At 40.1% G+C, this 21175-nt stretch overlaps 1 protein-coding gene across 2 annotated transcripts in view; it reads left to right on the top strand.

Annotated features, from left to right (window-relative positions):
• mdga1 (MAM domain containing glycosylphosphatidylinositol anchor 1) overlaps nt 1–21175 on the top strand; it is a 163897-nt gene that overhangs the window by 102353 nt on the left and 40369 nt on the right. For both annotated transcript variants that reach the window (XM_023412004.2, XM_023412003.2), the window contains exons 7-11: nt 10958–11227; nt 13378–13707; nt 15037–15336; nt 20551–20817; nt 20956–21104. In XM_023412004.2, the coding sequence (XP_023267772.1) occupies nt 10958–11227; nt 13378–13707; nt 15037–15336; nt 20551–20817; nt 20956–21104 (1316 nt within the window). The remainder of the gene's footprint in view (nt 1–10957; nt 11228–13377; nt 13708–15036; nt 15337–20550; nt 20818–20955; nt 21105–21175) is intronic.

Below are 21175 nucleotides of genomic sequence, written 5' to 3'. Positions count from 1 at the left end.
AATCAGCTATAGTTACTAATTACTTTACCAATTAACGTCTTGCATACAAAACATATGAAAGCTTATAAAATATGATGCATTGTGATAGATGAACCATCCTATGATTAGTCAATAATCCATTAGTTGTTCAGCAGTGAAGTATTTAATAACTGTTTAAATGTTACATTTTTTCCAAACATTTCATGGGTCCAGCCTCTCAAAATTGAGGGTTTGCTCATTATTAACATTTATAAGCCAAATAATCAATTGATTGATTGAGGAAATAGTTACCAAAAGTAATCAATAATGAAAGTAATCTTTAGTTGCAGCCAATGTAAAATAAAATTGTTAGTTAAAATTGGCTGCACCTGAACTACAACAGTAAAATGCTGCTCATGCATGATAAACAGAGAACATTTCTGCCTTGAGTACTTTTACCTTTGATACTTTAAGTATTTTTTTATTTCTTTTAAATTTGTATTACATATACTAAGATACTTTTACTTATGGAACATTTTAATTGTAGTTCTTTACCTTGTAAGGGAGTCTTTTTACACAGCATTATCAGAACATTTACTTAAGTAAAGGATCTAGTTCATTCACTCCTGTATAAATATTATTTTAAAATCTGTGTGGATCAACAAATAGTTAAGAAGACAAAATAGAAAAGTTAGTGCATTATCTCTGTTGATATCTCAGTCACACACTTAAGAGGAAAGAGATAAGGGTTCTTTTTTGTTATGTTTTTATGATGGCCACAAGTTTACATGACTTTTTTATTTGTATTTTTTATTTGAAGGAAAGGTTATCAATGGAGCAATAAGGCCTCTTTCAGATAAGAGATAAAGTTTCCAGGGGAGCCGGCTAAAGCGAGCTGGAGGTGGGGAAGATAAAAAAATAAAAATAAAAAAACTCACTGAACAAACTCTGTGATATGATGTCAAGAGGAGAGGAAGCATCTCTGTGAAAGACTGAGCACGAGAAAGAGGTGGTTGCAGACAGATATAGAAAGAGGAGGAAATGAAAGCCTCAGAATAAATCAGATAGAAAATGAAAGATGGACACGGCTTGCTGAAATTAGAGCAATATTAATTAGAGCAAACACCACATAGGACCAGAGATAGAAAATGGATAGTAAATGGATTATGATGAAAGAGAAATGTCTCTAATAAAGAGAGAGACCAAAATGGAACAAAAAAAGGACTAAAACATGTGGATTTTAAATCCTAATGCAGATTAAGGGTGACTAAGTGTGTGTGTGTGTGTGTGTGTGTGTGTGTGTGTGTGTGTGTGAGATATACCTTGATTCATTAACTTTTTTCTGTGAAACAGTCAGTAAAACTCACAGGAGGTCAAAATCAAGAGGCAGGAAGGTGAAACAAACAGGTCTTAATGCTCCTACTGTGTGATAGGTGTTCCTCACTCTCATTCTCTCTGTCTTCCTCCCATCCCCTTTTGGATTCCTGTGGCTGAGATCAATTCTATCCCCACGGCCTAGTCAACACACACACACACACACACACACACACACACACACACAGACATAAATACACAAAGACACACAACCTCCACAACAATAAGTGTCTGCCTGGTGCTGGCATAATGGCTAAGAGACTTGCCAGAACAGTCAATCTGTCTGGACCTCACAGCCTCACAGAGTAACAGAAAACACACTCCTCAGTGCTTAGTGCTTAGTGCTTAGTACTTAGTGTGTGTGTGTGTGTGTGTGTGTGTGTGTGTGTGTGTGTGTGTGTGTGTGTGTGTGTGTGTGTGTGTACCTATTAACCTGCTCCCCAGAGTTCAGGTAACCAATGGCATGAGCAGACTGTTGCAGAACAGGATGGACGAAGCTGCAGTTCAGGAAATTTCTGTGTATTATTTTGCAGTTTTTCTCACTTCATACACACATTTTCTAAAGTAAACCTCATCATACAACAGTTACTTCCCACCAAGTAATAATTTGATTGGACGAGAGGCATTCCATGAGTGCTGATATAGAGTATAATAGCACTGGGACTTTTAACTATATGTATCACTCCGCTTAATCATTAATTAGAGTTACATTAACAGTCTTTATCTATCTTAGATTGTAACAAACTATGCAAAGATGAAAATATTTCCAGAAATAACATTTGAATTGAATGATGTTGTCGTCAGAAGAGGATGAAGGGAAGAAGCCTGGATACTTCAGCGCACACCTGAGTTAACATGTAGACACAGTAGCAAGCTAGTGTGCACTGTGCAGGTCAGGAAAACTTCTGATGTCAGGAAATAATAAAGATAATGCTGGTAAAATGTTATTCTGCTGTCACCAAAGGACTGTATAGTAAACCTGCACTGTTGGTTATTTGTGTACAAAGGGAATTAACATTGACACAGAGGAAAAAAATAAAAGCGTCTTCTCGACATGGCAACCGACTAAAACTAAACCAAAGTCTTTGCAAGGCCTTTGCTCCGAGTAGGTTCGTTTGAGGGTGTGCCAAACCAGCCAGGGAGCAGGCGTCATGAGAATGTGTTATATAGTGACATAGAAGTTATAGTTACGGAAGAAAAGCCTGGAATACAAACATGTTCCCACACTAGAAATTGATACATATGCAAAGTCAGAAATATTTGTGTTTTGAAATTTGAATATACAAATTGAAGAATAACAGAAAAAAAGAAAAAACGCAAAAAAAACAAAAAGGAAAAAACCAACAAAAATGCTCAGCATCGCTAATTTTTGTAAGTCTCACACTGTGCATGGATTTCCTATTGCAACCCATTGACAATGTATCTAATACTATAAGGAACTTCAATTAATTTGATAGTAAAGATTTCTAATAGTTGACTACTACCTCTGAAAACCTGCTATAAGGATATATTATATATATAAGTTAAGGTGGTTAGTAAATTGTGGTCAACCTAAACATATTCCAGCCACAACACTCTCAGAGACATCACACAGTGAAGGGATAAAAAGGCAAAGTGGGAATAAAGTAATCCAGGTTTATGAATTTAAATAAATCCAGCCACAATACACAAATAACAAACCCTTTTCAGACAAGCATAAGCATAATGTTGTTATCTCAGAAAATCACCTCTCTAGTCTCAGATCTCCAAAACAACAATGAAATGACAAGAGTGACAGACGGGGAAACACTGAAGAGAAAGAAAATTACAAAAGAGATAGAAAACAGATAAAAGGAAATAGATACATGGAGGGCAAAGACAGGGCGAGAAATTGACAGATGGACACAGAGATAGAGAGATTGCAAAGAGGGAAAACAAACAATGAGTTTCCGCTTTGTTTTTTATCCTCTATAATATTTATCTAATGAGTGTATTTTGTTATTCCCCACTGAGCTCCCTTTTTGTCCTTGCAGTGTCAGTCACTGCTCGGATTAGATTCATCCAACTAGGTCATGCCATCACCGCTGATTCACCGTGCTGGGACGAGTGGATTGATAGATTTTTATATCATAATCTCAGCCTGGGATTTGAGTATGGGGCTTGTGCCCTCCAGTAACTGACGACAGCCGCCAAATCCTCTTCCCCCGCCGCTCATAAAAAAGAACATGGGGGCAATGCTCCGGAGCTTGACATGTTATTTAAAGCGGTGGAGTACAGGGGTGAAGAGGGTAATGGAATAAGGCCCAGACATGTGTAGGGATGGAACAAAACATTAGATTGCATTAGATTAACTTCCACCATAACTGAATGTGGACTTTGGGTTTCGTCACATATTGTTTGGCCTAAAGGAGAAGGAAAATGTGCATGAGGAAATAAATATGAAAAAGTCAATTAACCAATCAGTTGCAATGTCATGCCTCACACTTTTTTTTTCCTCTTCATATCTTCTTATAAGCCACAAATGAGTGCATAATCTTTCCCTTTTCATTCTGAGCAAAAGCCTGAACACCACCACCACTAGTGGCCTTTAAGTAGATAATAGAGTACTTGTAAAAAAACATTTTTTAACTTTTACCATAAGGGAAATAATTAATCTTTCCCAATCTGTAGTGAAATGATACAGTGAAAATGAGCTGATCTACATAAAAAACTGCGAGGTTTAGTTAAACGATTTCTAGTTAATATAGGTCAGAGACTTTCTAAGTGCTGTGCCTTTGATGGACTTGGAAAAACTCTTCATCGTGCAGCTCTAAGTGTCAACAGAGGTGATACATTGGCAAAACTGAAGATTTTTTTCTTGTGATCTGTTGATATAAATGTGACAAAATGCTGAAACACAGCGAAATGAAACAATGCTACAAGAACACACACTAACACACGAGAACACACACTAACGCACACTAACACACAAAGATTTAAAGCTGCTGACAACCTTTGAGCAGATGGAGTTAGCCAGTTCATCTCGAGTATGGGCAAGATGATTCAGTCTTTTATTGATTACTGTAACTCTTACTATAGTATACCTTCACAATAATATGACAGTTGTACAAGTGTGTGATATATATGATTAGATCAATAGGTGGCAAATCCTACTGTGTATGACTCCCCCCTTGAAAAGCTTAAGATCAATGGACAATCTGCAATAACCCTTAGTACTATAAAACCTCCATGGGAGGATATTGTAGTGCATCTTTGCAGTCAGGTTTATGTAAGGCTGTAATCTATGTCTGACAGTGGTTATGTGGAGAACAGAGAGAATTAGAGAAAATAACAGAAAAAAGAGCAAGACAAGAAAAAACACACATTGATCATTATCTAAAACACCAAAGATTTATTTAAAGCTGTTGTTTACAGCGCATACTGTTTGTTTATGTTTTCTTAATTTCTATACAAATGTTCAAGTTTAGATATTTAACAAAAACATGTCTCTTGGTGCTGTGGCTGTTGGTTAATCATCTCTAACATTTTTTCACCACCTCAAGTCCAGTCCAAATAGATAGAATCGCATTTTTGTGTTTAAACTGGCAACACTCTGATCACAATCTGCAAGTTTAAACTATGTCCTAATGCACTCCTGTCCAGGGTTTGGATTAAATAGTTCACCCTGACCTAAAAATGCTGCCTTAAAACTGACAAATTTTACATTGAATTTAGTTCACCAATCAAACTGTTGTGTTTGACTTTCTGCACCTGAAAATGCATGACAAAGCAGGGCTGTAGTTTCTTTTGTTAAATTTGCAAGTACTTGCTTGTACTATATCTGATAAGTGCATTAACATAAAGTCAAACAGACACACTCATGCTGAGTATAAAGAGCTAAGAATACACACACATACATATATGAATGCACGATCTTCTTGCCAAGACAAGCATTTTTTCCTGCATTTTTTCTCAAATAGCCTAATTTTTAAATGTACTCTGTTTTCATTTTTAGTCTGTTACTGGTTCTGATACTTGTTTAAATGTTTTGATTTCAGTTCATGATTTCTGGTTGACCACTGGACTTTAATCACTCAGGTTGAGGTCCTCACCTTGCTTCAGGGTCTTATGTCTATAGATGTATAGAGGTAATAACCAACAGTCCTTCCTTTTTCTAAATCACCCCTGGAACATAAACTCCTGTTGACAACAAGAATCAACAGGAACTTTTTGGTTGCTAGTCGGCCGTATTTTTGACTGATGTAGTCAAGAGAATGACAACCACTGTTCCTGGGTGCAAAACACAAACACAACTACAACTTTTATTTGCCCCTATTAACCCCTCTCCCTGTACTTCATAGCTGAATTAAGTCATGTAACAGGGCATGACAGTGAGAGAGAAAGCAAGTCAGAGGCAAGGGAAGGTAAAAAGACAGATGTTGAAGATACAGATGTGACAAACTGACAGAGAGCTAAGGAATATGGGGAGTAAGAAAGTGTGAGTGTGGAAGAGAGAGGCATTTGTTACCTGGTTGTAAACCGTTGTGCCGCACATAAATCCCTTTACTTTGGGAAGAGCACTGGCTGATCCTACCGTTGCCATCACCCACACATCCCCAGGAAATTGAAGCTATAATTCTCAAATCCCCGGTTCCTCCTCCCTCGCTTCACTCATAGTGTTCTCTCTTATGTTTTTTTTTCCCCTCTTCCCTTTCTCTCTGTAGTGCCCTCTTCTGTTCTTGGGATTACACATTTCATTTATTTGGTTGTTTATTTATTTGTTGCGCAAATTACTACTTTTCAGTGGTCTGTAGAAAATGATAAAGTATGTGTTTGTGGTGGGCATTCATGTGATGGAGAGCTGATAATCAGATCCACGAGTCCACATGTGTGACCTTGAAAAGAAAGACATCTTTATGACACCAAGACCACAGGTGCCTCTTTTCAGTCTAAATAACTTGTGTGTGCTTGACATCATGCATGCATTCAATTAGGACACAGCTGTTCAATCCCCTCTGAGTTTGACCAGCTCTGTACTGTAGGTTGTAATTCTTCTCAAGCACGACGGGTCTTTCTCACAATGGGTTTTCGATTAATTTTCTCATTGATCGAGTGTCATTTCTTCCTCTGCTGCTATCTAAACTTCTGTGGCCGTAGTTCATCCTCCATCCTTGCATTATTTTTCAAATGTGCTTCATCTGATATGATATAGAAGACACAAGAATGGAATAAAAAAAAAAGACAAACAAAAAAAACATGTTTTATTTAGAAGAATAACTCAGTTTTATTGCAAGCAAGAATACATACCGGATTTCAGTAATCTTCAAATCCACCAAGGAGAAACCAATCAGTGTAATCAGCAGTTGTTATCTATAGATATACTGGAATCCTCACTTATCAGACATAAGGCTTTTGCTTGTCTTCACATCTTTGCATTCTGTGTGTAATCATCAGTACGCTCATGTGTAAGGTAGTCAAACAACATACTATAGTGAATGCCTTTGGGGGCTTGGTGGCTTAATTCTTCTAGGGCCATGGGGGGATTGAGTCTTCTTTAGTATTCGTGACATCAGACAGGAGGCAGCGACAGTTCCTGAACAGGTCCATTGCCAGGCTAAAACAAATAGACACACGCTAACATTTACTGTGGCCAATCTCCAGTCTTTATGACATGAGTGCACTCAGAGGAAAGCCACATGAGCAACATGTAGAGTCTCTTTGATGTACCGAGCGTTAAAATACCAGTTATGACAACATATAGAGCTGTGTAACAATATATCCCCAATCGCCCCGATTCTTTATTCCACTGTATTTAACAAACAGGCAAATTACCAAGCAAAACGGTTTCCATTGAGGGTCATTTAATACTTAGAAAGCTCTTCAGACCTACAGGGTTTTACTTTCCTAGTGCTGTGATACAATTGGAGTGGACAGTGCTATTTATGTGCTGATTACAGTTGTTACACCAGTGAAATTTCTTGTCAGTTTGAGAGCCATCACTACTGAGATTAGCTAAAGAGAGATCCCATTAGTGTGTCTGTGTGTGTGTGTGTGTATGTGTGTGTCTTCGCATGAACATTTTTGTCATCCATTTTAGAGAGCGCAAGCCTGTGTGTGTGTGTGCACAGCTTTGTGCGCATTCCTGTATTAGCAGAAACATGCATCGGTAAACTGGTTTGCCGAACCTCTGTGCACCTCTTTCATTACAGCGATTGCAATCTGTTAAAAAAGAGATTAGATGAGAGGATGTACTGCGTAAAGTCTATTAGAGGAATGAATTACTTCCTGTACTCGGTGGGGTCAGTCTCTAACTGAAGATTTAACTCTCTCTCAGGTTGATAAAATCCCGGATTCTCCTCCAATCTTGTCCTCTAGAGCCCATTAAAAATAGAAAATAAAAACATTGGAGTATGCTACATCAAAATGCTCAAATATAAATATTTAAAACCTTAAATATGTTTCTTGAATTGTTCAGCAACACAGTATGTCCCATGGTAAACAATCCATCATACATTGATCCCTAATAACAATAAATAGAATATAGTTGGATTCAGAAAGGAAGGAAGTAACTGACTTTACAACTGCCTCCCTATCTGCTGACCAGGTCACACAAGATCCAACACTTAGAATCTGTCAGGACCCACAATGACACTCAATGTGTTACTGTTGTTATTAAAGGAAAAAAAAGCCATACAAAAATTCATATTGTATCACAGGCCCAGTTAGTTCCACCTCTAGAGTCAACTGTGAAAAGGGCTGACTTCTCTACAATGGGATACTTTCTCTTTCGACCACTTCTAAGTGGTAAATATATAAGAGATGGCATGGAAGTGTACAGTATTGCCAAGACCCTATTTTATTTTCCTAAGCACCATGCAAGTGTTGCTAATGGTAGAAAGAGTTGACTGGGCCAGATGACAGATGACATACTGCTGCAGGTAATTCTTTAGTCAGGTTATTGTAGGTTCATCCGGTTCAGACTCTGAGGTTGGATTTGTTTATTTTTTTTACAAGCATCTAAACCTATTAGAGAGTGTAAGCCTCTTTCATCTTTCTTCATCTGCTGAATTGGAATAAATTCACATTGGCAAATAAAATAGGTGTTTACCACTGCTGTGTGTGTGTGTGTGTGTGTGTGTGTGTGTGTGTGTGTGTGTGTGTGTGTGTGTGTGTGTGTGTTGTGTGTTCTTTAGTTTTTGTGCCTAGAGGAGATAAACTCTCCAAACGAGTAGCATATATGAAGCAAATGAATTCATTTACAGAATAACTGGGAGGAAACTGTAAGTTTATTGTTTGTTTTTTATTTTATCTCTAAATGACCCTGGAAACACTTTCTTGTAATATTTCATTATGCTTCCATCTGCTCAACAATATAGAATATAATAACATAAAACCCTTACAGGGCTGCTATAGAAAAACAAACAAAAGAAAATTACCATCCTATGTGACATGGCATCTTAATAAAGAATACATACGTAATCCGGAGATTCAGGTTGACTGGAACAAAGAGAATAGAATGACCTTGTTATTTTCTCTCTTTTTACTCTTATAACTTAGCCAAATAGTTACTAAGAGCGGGAGAGTCACACATATACATACCCAGATTTGCACAAGAGAGCTCAGCAGTACAACCACAGGTTAGTAATTCATAGCCAGTGAAGCAGCTCCAGTAGAGAAACTGGGGCTTGACTGCTTTGCCCCAGGGTGTTTTTTGCTGTAGTTGATGAGGGAGGGGGGACCTTTCTATTTTACTCCACCAACAAGATTTTTGTAGCCACTCGTGGGATTTAAATAGGTGACATTTTGGTCACAAACTCATTTCTCTCAACGTTACCTTCCCGTCACCCCATTTACGCCCTCTGGCAAGATATGGAAAAACCTATTACAAGATGTTGCAGGTAGTGCCACCTATGTGATCGGGAGATTTTTGAGTACTTTAAAAAGTGCTCAGATTTACGTTGACTCAGACAGTATATCCATGTGGAACACATATTTTACCATCATTAGACTGCAGGGAAGCCCTGTTCGATGCTCCATATGAAACAGTATAATAGTGACCACACAGGGAGCCTTGTTTTACAAATACGTTCTTAACAGCACACACAGGAATTATTATAGCCATGAAACTACCATTTAGTCTACTAAACTACTACTGGCCACCTGCCAGTACAAGCTTTTTCTCTCCTATAGCAGGTTAGGTAAAAGATGGATGTATTTTTAGTTTTGTCTTTTTTTTTATAAAAGAGAAGTTGCTACATTTTTTGATTCTTGGCCTCTAAGGAGCAGAACTGACACTTGACACGCAGATCCCTGTTTGGGATAACATGTTAGCAAAACAATTGCCTACCTACATACACACTGTATAAGCCCATGTTGAGCCCATGTAGTTATCAGTCCACTGTCACTGTAGATGCGTTTCTCTCCCCCCTCTCTCCAAACATCCTCTTAGATGATTAATATCCTCTTTTTCATTTTGCCCTTTCCCCCTTTCCTGCTTTAGCCCTGTATTTTATTCTCTTCTTCCCTCGTCAGTGTGCCTCTCGCTCCCTCTGCTCTCTCTTTTTTTTTTTCTTTTTTTTTGTATTTTGAAACTGCTGGGTTTCAATCGATCTCTGTCTGGCAACAGGATTTTTTTTTTATTTTTTATTTTTTTTTGCCTCTGCAGTTGCATTTTGGGTCATCTTGTACTTTTCCTGTTAGGTCAGTCATAGGAAATGGACGCAGTGGCTTGGGGAAGATACGGGCGATATGAGATCAGGGGAACCGGGACATGAATTACCTTTGGTTTACTGATTGCTGTGTGCTGAGAAAAGACTGGAAATTCAAACAGCCTCGCATGAATGCACAACGGCTCACAAGCACTAACACACAGTGAGAAACAAATACACTCATGTTTACACACTACATCATATTTGCATTCAGAACAAACGGCTACTGTGTGCTGATTTGATTGCCTGTGTGTCTTGAGATTTACACAGTGAAGCGGCGATCCTCTATAGACATCTGGAACTTCCTTCCACTGAATATCCATAAGTGGTTCTGAGTATATGGGAGTTCATCATGTTCATAATGCATTTATACCAATTTATGTAAATATATATTTTAACCCCCACCGGCCTTTACTTTGGCCATTAAAACAAGGATTGTGTTGGACACCAAGTAAATACATTTACCAGTATCAGTAGCTGTGGTGTTTAAAGACCAGGATGTCAAACCAGTAATAAAATTTGACCCTCATAGTGTAAAAATTCCTTCCAGAGTGAGACAATGTGTGATAACACACTTTTATATGCACGCACACACACACACACACACACACACACACACACACACACACACACACACATACATTAACATAACACTACAACACTCCCATTCTCACTTTTAAATAATGTCATCACTTGCATGCAAAATCCTGTAACCATCCTGCAACCTCACTGGGAAGCCTTGATTAGCATCTAGATGTGACAGGTGCATAGACAGTTAACATTATTACTGTCAGACTTCAACATCTGTACGTTTCAACATCTGTAACTACCACTGCTGTATAACAGTTGCAAGGCACAATAAAAAGAACTTGGTTCTGTTCTGTGTAACGACAGAAAAATTGATTTGCACTTGTAATCCTCTGTTCTTTCTTCCTCCCCTGTGTCTGCCCCCCCTCCAGCTCCCCCAATGATCCGGCTGTCTGTCAACGACACGGTGGTGGTGGATCCCGGGCAGGATGTGCTCTTAACCTGCGAGGTGACTGCAGGTTTCCCCCTCCCCACTGTGACGTGGTCGCGTTACCCCGGTCCGCTTCCCCTCAGCGCGCAAGTTCGAGGGCCAACACTGATTTTGCGGGCGGTCACGCCGGCCGACGCGGGCTTCTACAACTGCTCGGCTGTCAACAATGTGGGCAACCCTGCGCGCAAGAACGTCAATCTGGTTGTCAGGAGTAAGTAACGCATGTGTGTGTTTGTTCCCAAGGGAGAGAAGGGCCGGAGGTGGAAGATTTACTGGTGAACCCTTGTGGTGGATAGCAAGTACCCCCCCCAGCTTGGTTTGGATTAAAAATGCTTGATCCATAATAACTTAGATTCCTTATTTAGCATCTCTGAAACTAGAAATAATGTGTGCAATTTTAGATTTATTTATGTTGTGACCGTTCTTTCATTTTTGTAATTGAAGGAACAATAGACAGCTTATAAAAGCAGATTCGGATTGTTTTTCATTATTTTTGACAAAGCAATTACACACACGCGCGCGTGCACACACATGATAAATACCTCAGTATTCTTGAATATATTTGATTAAACATTTAGTATTTTTCCTTTGCATCACTCCACTGCATGCCTATTTCAACCACACACTTGAAGTTTCCCTACTTAAAATGTCCGTTCTTAGCTTCAATAAGACTATGCATGTGAATGTGTGCGAATATATTCGTGTGTGTGTGTGTGTGTGTGTGTGTGTGTGTGTGTGTGTGTGTGTGTGTGTGAGTGTGTGTGTGAGTGTGAGAGAGAGAGTATATAGTATGTGTCTGTGTGGTGTGTGACACGCGAGCAGTTGATCCATCATTAGAGAGAGCTGATGTGAATCTTGTCAGAATAGGCGGGTTAAGTATCGCTCTTTTTCTAATTCCCCTGCCGTTAAAACAGAAGCCTTCCACTCTCCCTCCCCTCCGGCTATTTTTAGGCCCTTTAATCATCTTTATTCACTCCAATTAGTTAGACTGGAGTGGAAGCAATTAGCGACAGTCTCTTCTGTTAGTTAACACAGTAGAGAACGTATGCTGGATGGGTTTCTCCTGTTAGCTTAATGGGCCTGAACGCATCGTCACACCAGCACAGGTGGCAAGACATTGACTGAGACGGGCACACCCACACACACCCACACACACACACACACACACACACACACACACACACGTGTGTTCAGTGAGTGCATGGGGACAGAAGTTGTCAGATAGGCAGATCGCACATTCACATTAAGGTGCACACAGCATCCTCTCCACGCTAAGCAGGTAAAGTTGCAGGATTGTGTTAACCATATGGTCACTGCCTCATATCCATGGCTCCACCCAAGCATCTTGTTAACAAGCTCAAAAGAAGTTTAAATCAAGCCCTCCTCTCCTCCTAGCAGCCTGTCTCTCCCCTTGGTGGGGAAACAGAGAGCTGTTTTGTATTCAACATGGAAATCTGTTGGGGAAACGCAGCCTTTGAAACTGAAAATTAAATGTGACAGTGTGAGAGTTACTCTTTGTCCTTGATTTTGTTCCCCCCCCTCCTCCTTATCCCCCTGTTATTTTATTCTGTATCAGGCTCCTTTTGTCTCTCCCTCCTTCACAATTTGCTTCTTCCTCTTTCTTTCTCTCTCTCTTTCTTCTCCAATTTCCTTTTCCTTTGGTTTCTTTTTGTCATGCTGCCCCCTCCTCATGCCTCACATGCTATGTCAGACACTCATCTACCAGTCTGGCCATCTCGCCCCTCCTCCATCCACTGTTTTCTTGTAATCGCATTTTTTTTTTACTTTCTCACTCTCCCTCACTCGCACACTACACAACCAGTTCCTTATTTTTGATGTCTATCCTAAAAGTTCTTTTCAATTACTTTGAGTATTTATTCCTTTTTTCAACAAACTCTTACAAACTTTATTGGCATGAGATACATAAATATGTGACGCTGAAACTGAATTTTAAAATAAAACAAAGGTCAAAAAGAATGATAAACACATACAATCGTCTACAGCTGGGAAAAGGGACACACATTGTCATCGTTGGCACTCAAACATCATAATTCAATCAAATCGACAATTTACAGTAATCACTGCTCCAGCACTTCAGTGAGGACTTTCTGGGTTTAATGCCATTACCGTAAAACTGTTCAAAGTAGAAAATATCCAAACAAAATTATGTTATTCTTTATCAATTCTTCCATTATTTTTTTTATCATTTCCCAGTCATTTCTAAATGATAATGTTTTGCTGGTAACATTCCTCCTCCAAACATTGTTTTTTAGGACTTCACCACAACCAGTCTCCAACACTGCATCATATATTTAACCCTTTCCCCTCTCTTCTTCTTCATCCCTCTACCACCACACACAGCGATGGGCAACCTGACCTACCAAATTACACCAGACTCCAACAAGGACAGCGAGACCATCCAAATGGGTCGGGACCTCAAGCTGTCGTGCCACGTCGACGCCACCCCACAGGACAAAGTCAACTACACCTGGTACAAGAACGGTGCACCTGTCTTCAACTCGGATAGCCTGATCCTGCTGCGCAGCGACCCCGACATGGCACCCGGCACCAGCAGCTTGGAGATTGTGGACATGAAGTTCAGAGACTTGGCTACCTACAGCTGTGTGGCGAACTTCCCAGGCAGCAGGGTCCCGGAGCTCCGTGTGGATGTCAACATCTCTCAGAACAGTGGTGGGATTTAAATGATTTATTTATTATCTATCTCTGTCAGACTGAGGCAAATTTCCATGAAGCTGTAGTGAAACAACTAATTTACGCTGTCAAAATAAAAAACTAAATTCTCTGGTTGATAAATTTTTCAATACTACGTACAATAATCCAGTGGGCTGTAAATGAGCGCATGTATTTACTGTAACTATTTGTTTGGTTTCATGATTGACTGTTCAGCCTGACTTGAACGTTCTCCCCATTGTCTGTTAGTAAAGACAACAACAGCAGCTTTGTTTAATGTGCAACGGGCCATACAAAGGTACGGTGGACCTTGACGCACTGCAGCTTAAGAAAAAGCGAATGCAAATAGACGAAGTACTAGCAGAGAAGAAAACATCTATCAATTTGATGAATACTCACAACACAACCAAATAGACAAATGCCCTGCAAGTAGCACAGATGACAATGGGAGTTTTTTTCAGGGGACACAAAAAAGTGATGAACCCGACCAGGATGTGCTTGTTGCTCTCCCAGCCACTGTCCAAAGGTTAGATGGACAGTACATTTTAGGAATAACTACCACTCGTGTACAAGGCGCAGCCTGTTGTGCTTGTACACTGTAAATCTTTGAATCTGATTACGTCATTACAGTTTGAATATTTTTATTTTTTTTCCTACACCCAAATGGTAGTTTGACCTTTGAAAAAAAAAAAGGAGAACGTTAATACAATACTTTGCCTTTTCCCCTTTCTGTTCTGTACACACCTTGTCCCCTTGTTACACAGAGAATTTGAGAATCACTGTGGCGTAATGTTAGTTCTTAATACTGAGCAGTAATCTTTTTAATGTCTCCTCGTTGCATTGAGAATGTGTGATCGTCCAGTGAAAGGAGCCTTGTAAATGTAATTTTTCTTTCATATATTTTTATTCTCCATCTGGCTCCGTTATACAATTTCTCTGCTCGCACCATCTGTAATTTCAAACTCATGTCCACCTCCCGACTTGTTATATAAGAACATATTCTTTTCCATTCCATTGTACTTTTCGTGTGCACTTAATCATAGATTCATCTACCGACACCATTTAGAACAGTGATAGTGAAACCACTTTTCCTCAGAAAAGGTTTTCTTTTAGCTTATATACATAAGTATTTATATTTTAATAGTATAATTCTTAAATTATATTATATTTATATATTTATTTGTACTGCTGCAGCAGTTTGTGTCATTGCAAGAAAATTCATACTTTTCAAATACATTATTCCTGTTTCTTTTAACTTATGTAGAAGTAAGAGATAAAAGCTTTTCTTAATATTCGTTTACCTCTTTCTCTTTCCTTCTTTTCTTCTAGTCTCTCCTCCGGTGCTGTCGGTCCCGTCAGGAGGTCAGATGGTCATTGTGCGAGAGAGAGGTAATGCTGAGCTGGTGTGCTTAGTGGTGGATGGCAAACCACGTCCACCTATACTATGGTCACGGACAGAGAAGGACCTGCTGATGCCATCAGGGCAGACTGTGGTGGAGACGCCCGATGGCCGCTTGAGGCTAAGAAATGTCAGCCGGGACATGATGGGGACGTATCGGTGCCAGACTGCTCCATACAACGGGCTTAACATCAAACGCAGAGAGGCACAGGTCCAACTCAATGTGCAGTGTAAGTTTGGATCAGATTATTTCCACCTGAACAAAACAATTTACAAAAAGTTTCACTTTTGAGTACAGTTCTTTCTAATGGCACCTTTGTGTATACAAAGTCTGTCTTTGTTGCTACGGTAATATCAGAGATCCATCAAATCACTGCACTTTTCTTTTTCCCCACCCTCAGTAACGGCATAATCTTCACACTTTACTCAAAACTAAGCCGTAAAGACAGCTACGGTAATGTATGGTAATGTAAAGAGTGTGAAAAAGGAGATTTTGAGGAAACAAGGACACACCTCTACAGCTTAAAGGCTGATATCTTAAAAGCCTGCCCTTTCCCCTTTGTGAGCACTCCAGTGGGGTCTGCCTGTCATCGTTAAACTCCCTGAGGATGAATTTTGATAAATGGATAGGATCTGTCTGGTTAACACACACTTTCAAGATTTTTACTGACTTACTTGCACAGCTCCCTTCATATAGTTCCATAAAACTGAGCAAGCTGAGAAAATGTCATGAGACCCTATCACCTTAGATAATCACATTGTAAACTCCTCGTTTATTTAATCAAACCAGACAAAATCGCTTCTCACCTAAAGCTGCAGGTGCATGCTGTGTGGTTGCTGGGCTATAGAACTTCACAACTTTCCAATAATTTGCCTTGTATTTTATAGTAAAATCCCATTTCTTTTGCTCAGGACAGTTGTATATGCATGGGTAGCAGGAGGTTACAAATACATCCTCAACCCAAGAATACCTTCACAGATCCGTAAAAATTTCTACCCCAACTGGATGCTCTCCGTTTGTATTAGCACATCGGGGGGGCAAAATCAGCAAATCATCATATCAATATAAAAAAACTTATGTAACAACAGCTTGCAGTTACATGCCACTGCTGTTAAATTCAGGTATTGAAGTTTCTTTGGCGCTCATCCAAGAGGTTTGATCAGTTCTGAACTGAATTTAGGTGTGTCAGCTTTGTATCCATGGTTTTTAATAGCTTATTAATTAAAAACAGTCAAAAAGAGAAACAGATCTGTTGTGAGTGTAGTCATAAACATGCTGTTTACTCAAAACCTCAAACATCCATTAGCTTAAAATGTTGTTAGGTGAGTCACTAATGTACTGTTTAGGCTGAAGCATGCCCTCTTGCACAGCAGTGTATCGTTGCATTGGTAAGTGTTTGATTCAAATCAGTAATTTTATTTTAACAGGAATCCAATTCAGCCCTTTCAACACACTCCCAGTGTGCCCTGTGTACAAGGTCAAGTTAAAAAGGCTGCTATTAATCACAGCAATGAAATGTAGAAGGTTAAAGAAAAACATAAGGATGCAAACAGTACATGTTTTGAGGTCCTACAGTTGTAGCAGCATATAATAATTTATATGCCGATCAAGCGAAAGTGTGAGCAAATTGTTTATCTCTGTGGATGGAGCAGTTATGAGTATATATCCTGAACAGAATCACTAAAGTCACTAAATGTTTTTTATTAAGTGATTTTCCTCCTGTGCTTAAAAGCAGGACCAAGTAAGCATTTGCCTGAGAATATTTGGCCAGTTAGGACCAATTTCTCACTCTGACATGGTTGATAAATACAGGCCCAAATCAGCATCCTCTCCTCTCCTCTCCTCTCCTCTCCTCTCCTCTCCTCTCCTCTCCTCTCCTCTCCTCTAATCTTCTCTCCTCTCCTCTCCTCTCTCCTCTAATCTCCTCTCCTTTCCTCTCCTCTCCTCTAATCTTCTCTCCTCTCCTCTAATCTCCTCTCCTCTCCTCTCCTCTCCTCTCCTCTAATCTCCTCTCCTCTCCTCTCATCTCCTCTCCTCTCCTCTCCTCTCCTCTCCTCTAATCTCCTCTCCTCTCCTCTAATCTCCTCTCCTCTCCTCTCCTTTCCTCTCCTCTCCTCTCCTCTCCTCTCCTCTCCTCTCCTCTCCTCAAGAAAGAAAGATTTACCGAGCTTGCTAATGCAGACAGGGTGGGAAGGGCAACACTCTGTGAGCTCTGCTGTCCACACTGGCCAACTCTGATTAATGGCCCAGGTGGCCACCCCACTCTGGACAGAGAAAGAAACAGTGAGACGAGACAGATACATGAGCAGGACTGAGAGAGAGAGAGAGAGAAACAGGGTATGGTGAGGATGATATGAAAGAACTTGTGTGTGACTGGGGAAAAAGAGAAACAGGTTGGTAGATAGAGAAACACCATGAAGTATGAGAGATTTCTGTGTATTTACAGCCAACAAAAGTGTGGGAAAACAGATCATTCCTCTTCTCTCCTCTCACTGCCATTCTTTATGCCCCATTTTACTCCATTTGTTTATTTTATCGGGTTTGTTTTGCCGCCTTCCATTTAGCACCACTGATCGATGTGAGGGAAGGATGCCATCATTTTTTATGGCAGCTATAATTAAGTGGATACGCAGATTCCTGCCACTCTTGCCTCCCCTGCTTCCTCTTTTTGCCTTGTATCCTTTTCTTTACTTGCCCACTTTCCCTCCCAGAGAGGTGGCTGTTCTTCCTCATTGCCATTCTCATCATCATCAATCAGCTAACTGCTGGCCATGAGAGAGGACCTCTCTCTGTCTTGTCATTCCTTTTCTGCATCCTGCATTCTCTCATTCCCTCCCCACCTCCCATACTCAATCATCGACTTCTCTCACTTTCACACCACACTTCCCCCATCATTCGTCTTCCTCATTGTCTGCTTCTTTAAGAGCACTTTCTCTCTCCCTTTATCCCACCTTACACACACACACACACACATACACACACACACGCACACACACACACATGCACACACACACACCCCCACACACACACACACACACACACACAACCACCCACCCTTCTTCTCATGTAAATTGATTTTCCCTTTGTGTACTGTAAATGTTTGGCTTGGTCAGTGTTGCATTCCCGGATGGAATCCATTTTGCATTCAATAAGACAGATAGCAATGGCGTGTTTACATGGATTATGGTCTCCTGACTATGAAACATTGCAGCGTGTTGCTGTTTTTCCCGAATAAGGAGCAAATAAATGCAAAAACAATGCTCCAGAGATTTGAAAAGTTGAGTGAGAAATTGAAGCAACCCAATGACTTGAAAAAGTTGAAACCTACTGCTGAGAAACTTACATAATTGTCAAAGTGAATACTCATGGTCGGGTAAGGGAATGTAATAACTTGTCCACCAAATTCTACTGGGGATTGGATGATTTATAAACTGCTCACAAACCAGCTCACAACACACCTCCTCTCTACCCTCCCTCGTCCCCTACTGCTATCAACGCTGCTCCACAGTTTGTCTGTTTTTCTTTACCCTTGCCACCTGTTTCCAAAGTCAGATAGCCATCGGTATGCGCATGTGTGTCTATAAGCACGAGCAGGGTTTGTGACCATACACTAATCAGTCCATATGATTACAGTGTGACCTTTGACTGCTCACCCATCGCTCAACTTTATCACATGGTGCTGCTGTGGCTGCAGGAAGTACCTACCCAGTGGTTCCAAGAGGTCAAAGGCATAATAATGACTGGACACCCAGCAGGAAATATCCGTTTTGGTCACACGAGCAAGAAAGTAGGAAAAGTTTGGATGTTGCGTCCGCATGCTGAGAATATTGACTAAAAACAAACACAGAATGTAGAAGCCTACATATAAATGTTATGGTTGTTTCCAATCTCTTTAGCATGCAGGTGCCTACTCATGTTCCCCTGACTGGAGTACAAGCACAGAATGGTAAACTGTGATTCCAAACAAAGGATCGGTTTGGCTGTGTATACCCGCGCCTGTAGCAAAAAACAACGATTAAAAGCTTGATTCGCAGAGAGGATAGATTGATTTTTGCAAGAGCTTCAGATTTCAAAAGAAGCTTCACTTGACAGTATTAACTACAGTATGTTATGGTTTACAGTTGTTGGGGATTTGATTAACTTTGACTATCTGAAATGTTAATGCCATATACTGTTGTGGTTGACTCCTAAAAATTAAAATGACAGTGGGCTAGTTCCCATTAGAAAAAGACATAAAGAATGAGTATCAACCAGTCAAACTTTATTTTATATAGCACTGTTCTTTGGGTAAGTGCAAAACTACCAAACTGATAATAAAACTACTATACAAATATCAAAAGAAAACATATATAAAAAAGAAAACATTAAATTAAATACTTTGAAAAAAATACAATGATGACCATCAATGTCAAACAAAATGTTTAAAGATATCAGCACAGGGGTAGTCTATGTTCACTGGCTATGATTTCCTCTACTATCAAGTGCTGGAGCATCATAATGATTTGTTATTCATATTTCTTTCCGAAAATTCCTGTTATTGCTATTAGTTTCTTCTCCCCTGGGATGGTTAATTCTGCCCAGAGATTTCCACATTGTATCAAGCACAGTAAGAGCATCTCTGTTTCAGTATTCTCCCCTGCTCATGTTATCTGTGTGTCTCTGTTTCTTTCTCTCCTCCTCACTGTAGCCAGTCTGTGTCCCTATCTGTCTGAATTACAGGCATAACATAGATTAGAATATAATTACACATCTGTGTCTGATATACTTGATTCATAAGGGACTTGAGTCGTGCTGCCTCACCTCTGGGGGCTTTAACACCAGATCTCATCACCGTTAGTACAGCAATACCACCATTAGCATCTTGTCTATTATCTACATGATTAGCCAGGGGTGAACTATAGCTGGCTGGTGATTTGTGGCAGAGTAATTTGGCTGTGTTGCGTCTTGGCTGACCCCAGGGCAACAGCAGCTAGTCAGTCATTAACCTCAGAGACACACACGGCTGCTGACAGGTTAATTACAGCTGGTTAGGATGGGTTAGCAGCAGGGAATGGGTTTCTTCCTCGTTGAAATGCCTGATCCCTCGTGGCAATAACACTTGCTCTGTGTCTGTCTGGATTTGTCAAAAAACAATGTTTTCTAATGATGCGAAGGAATTTACGCCGCAGAGAAGAAAAAAGATGACGAGGCAGACGAGATGAGATGTGGATGATGGTGATGAACATACATCACTGCACTCCATTTCCATTGTCCACATCTCTGAGCTCAAAACTCCCTCTCAGACTTATCTGCTTTAGTTTATCTCCATCTTTTCCTTTGTCATGGAAATAGATTTCAAAATGGATTTATGGATGATGGGGGTTTTACATGGATTCACCTGTTCGCTATGCTTTAATCTCAAAGAAAGTTTGTCTAATATCTTGAGTTCTGTTGTTCCCCACAGATCCTCCCATATTGGACCCAGTCTTCCAGGACATGCGTTCCAGGAACTATCAGATGGTGACCCTGCGGTGTACGGTCCTACGGTCCAACCCGGCACGTCTGACAGACATCCGCTGGTTCCGTAATGGCGATTTCATTCGAATGCCGATGCCGGACCTAAAGGAGACGCCAGAGCTGAAGTTCAAGCTGGAACCTACCAACAACGGCTCTTATGAGTGCCGAGTCAGCAATACTGCAGGAACATCAACATGCACATTTAATGTCTCTGGTGAGTGAAATTTAGACAATTTAGTCTATCTATCTATCTGTAGATTATAAACATATTCAAGACGAGACAGTTATCTTCTTCACTGTTATTTATCAGTGATATTTTGTTCTCTCTCTCTCTCCTCCCCATATACCACAGCACAACCCTACAATGCTGAGTTTTACTTTGACACACCCAACCCAGTCCGGATTCTGAAAGGTAACAACTATTCCTACAATCTGCAGTGGACACAGAGAGATCCTGAAGCCACAGACCGTATCATAGGCTACTCGATTATTGTCCGAAAGGTAAATTGTTCCCACTCGAACACATGCACAGAACTGCACATATTTACATGCGTCCACACACACACACACAC

Source organism: Seriola lalandi, unplaced genomic scaffold, assembly GCF_002814215.2.
Source record: "Seriola lalandi dorsalis isolate HSWRI2012SDOR001 ecotype SW California unplaced genomic scaffold, Sedor1 jcf7180002054474, whole genome shotgun sequence".
NCBI lineage: Eukaryota > Metazoa > Chordata > Actinopteri > Carangiformes > Carangidae > Seriola > Seriola lalandi.
Note: the sequence above shows the minus strand (reverse complement) of the source record. Positions and strands in the feature narration are given on the sequence as shown.